At 71.2% G+C, this 1,435-nt stretch overlaps 1 protein-coding gene across 1 annotated transcript in view; it reads left to right on the plus strand.

Moving 5' to 3' along the window:
* The first annotated feature begins 6 nt into the window (after positions 1-6).
* ARSA (arylsulfatase A) overlaps positions 7-1,435 on the plus strand; it is a 2,516-nt gene continuing 1,087 nt past the window's right edge. Inside the window, exons 1-2 of the mRNA XM_012735070.1 lie at positions 7-432; positions 637-1,204. Of these exons, the coding sequence (XP_012590524.1) occupies positions 197-432; positions 637-1,204 (804 nt within the window). The 5' untranslated portion in view covers positions 7-196. The remainder of the gene's footprint in view (positions 433-636; positions 1,205-1,435) is intronic.

The raw sequence follows: 1,435 nt of genomic DNA on the forward strand, positions 1-1,435 counted from the left end.
CGGCGGCCCCGAGCGCGGAGCGAGGTCCCCGCGGAGCCTCCGAGGCACCGGGACGTCCGCCGGGCAGCGCCTGGCTCCTGCCGCCGTCGGGCCTGTGAGACAAGTCGCTGGGACTGAGGACAGGGACGCCGGGGAGGGCGCGGCGGTCGGTCGCGGGCAGCCGGGCGGACTCCCTCCCTCGCGGGCCACGCCGGCCATGGCCACGGGGGCGCTGTGGGCGCTGGCCCTGGCCACGGCCCTGGCCACGGCCACCAGAGTGGCGGCTGCCAGCCCCCCTAACATCCTGTTGATCTTTGCCGATGACTTGGGCTATGGAGACCTGGGGTCCTACGGGCACCCCAGCTCCACGACCCCCAACCTGGACCAGCTGGCTGCAGGGGGACTGAGGTTCACAGACTTCTACGTGCCGGTGTCCCTGTGCACGCCCTCCAGGTGAGCCCCCTCCCGCTGGGGGAGCGCCCCCTCTCTCTGGGGAGCCGCCCCCACTCCGGGGGCGCCCCTCTCAATCCAGGGGAGCCGCCCTCCCTGGGGGAAGCTGGTCTGGGGCCCTGCAGACCCCTGTCCTCCTGTGGAGCCCGCGGCCACCCTGGGGTGGGGTCCTCACGTGCCTGCACCCTCCCTGGCCGCCCCCCTCAGGGCCGCCCTGCTGACCGGCCGACACCCGGTGCGGATGGGCCTGTACCCTGGCGTCTTGGAGCCCAACTCCCGGGGGGGCCTGCCCCTGGAGGAGGTGACCCTGGCCGAGGTCCTGGCCGCCCGCGGCTACCTCACAGGGATGGCTGGCAAGTGGCACCTCGGGGTGGGTCCCGAGGGGGCCTTCCTGCCCCCGCACCAGGGCTTCCACCGCTTCCTGGGCATCCCGTACTCCCACGACCAGGTAGGAGCCAGCCCGGCGGCCCGCGCCCCCGCCCACCCCGGCCGGCCGGCGCTTACTGGCGACGTTGGGGCTGGAGCGGTGGTCGGCCCTGTTCTTGACCAGCCTGTCGTCGCCCGGCAGCCTCTTGGGCTCACTGTACTCGGCCCAGGGCGGCGGCGGGCTCTCGGGGGAGCCGTTCTGGGCAGAGCTGTTGTAGAGCTCGAAGCCTTCGCTCTTCGGCCGGGGTTTACCCGAGCCCCGCCGGTCCGAAGCTGCACAGAAAGGCGGGTGTCAGGGAGTGAGGAGCCCCGGCCGCCGCCTCGCTTGCGAAGACGAGGCTTCCGCACGGCAAGTCCCTGCAGAGGAAGCTCGTCAGGCGGGACCACCACATCCCACCTACATTTCCTCAAGGAACTGAGACGTCTGCAACACCGCGTTTTCCCGGCACTGATGGGAAACCCCCGTTTTCAAAGTCTGCTTTCACATTAACTCACCTGTGTCCAGACGACTGCTCACTGTTTAATGCCACCAGGCGGATAAACACGCGGCCCTCTCAGGACAGGCCGGCCGGTGCGGGGC

Source organism: Condylura cristata, unplaced genomic scaffold, assembly GCF_000260355.1.
Source record: "Condylura cristata isolate star-nosed mole 26May11 unplaced genomic scaffold, ConCri1.0 scaffold00004, whole genome shotgun sequence".
Lineage (NCBI taxonomy): Eukaryota > Metazoa > Chordata > Mammalia > Eulipotyphla > Talpidae > Condylura > Condylura cristata.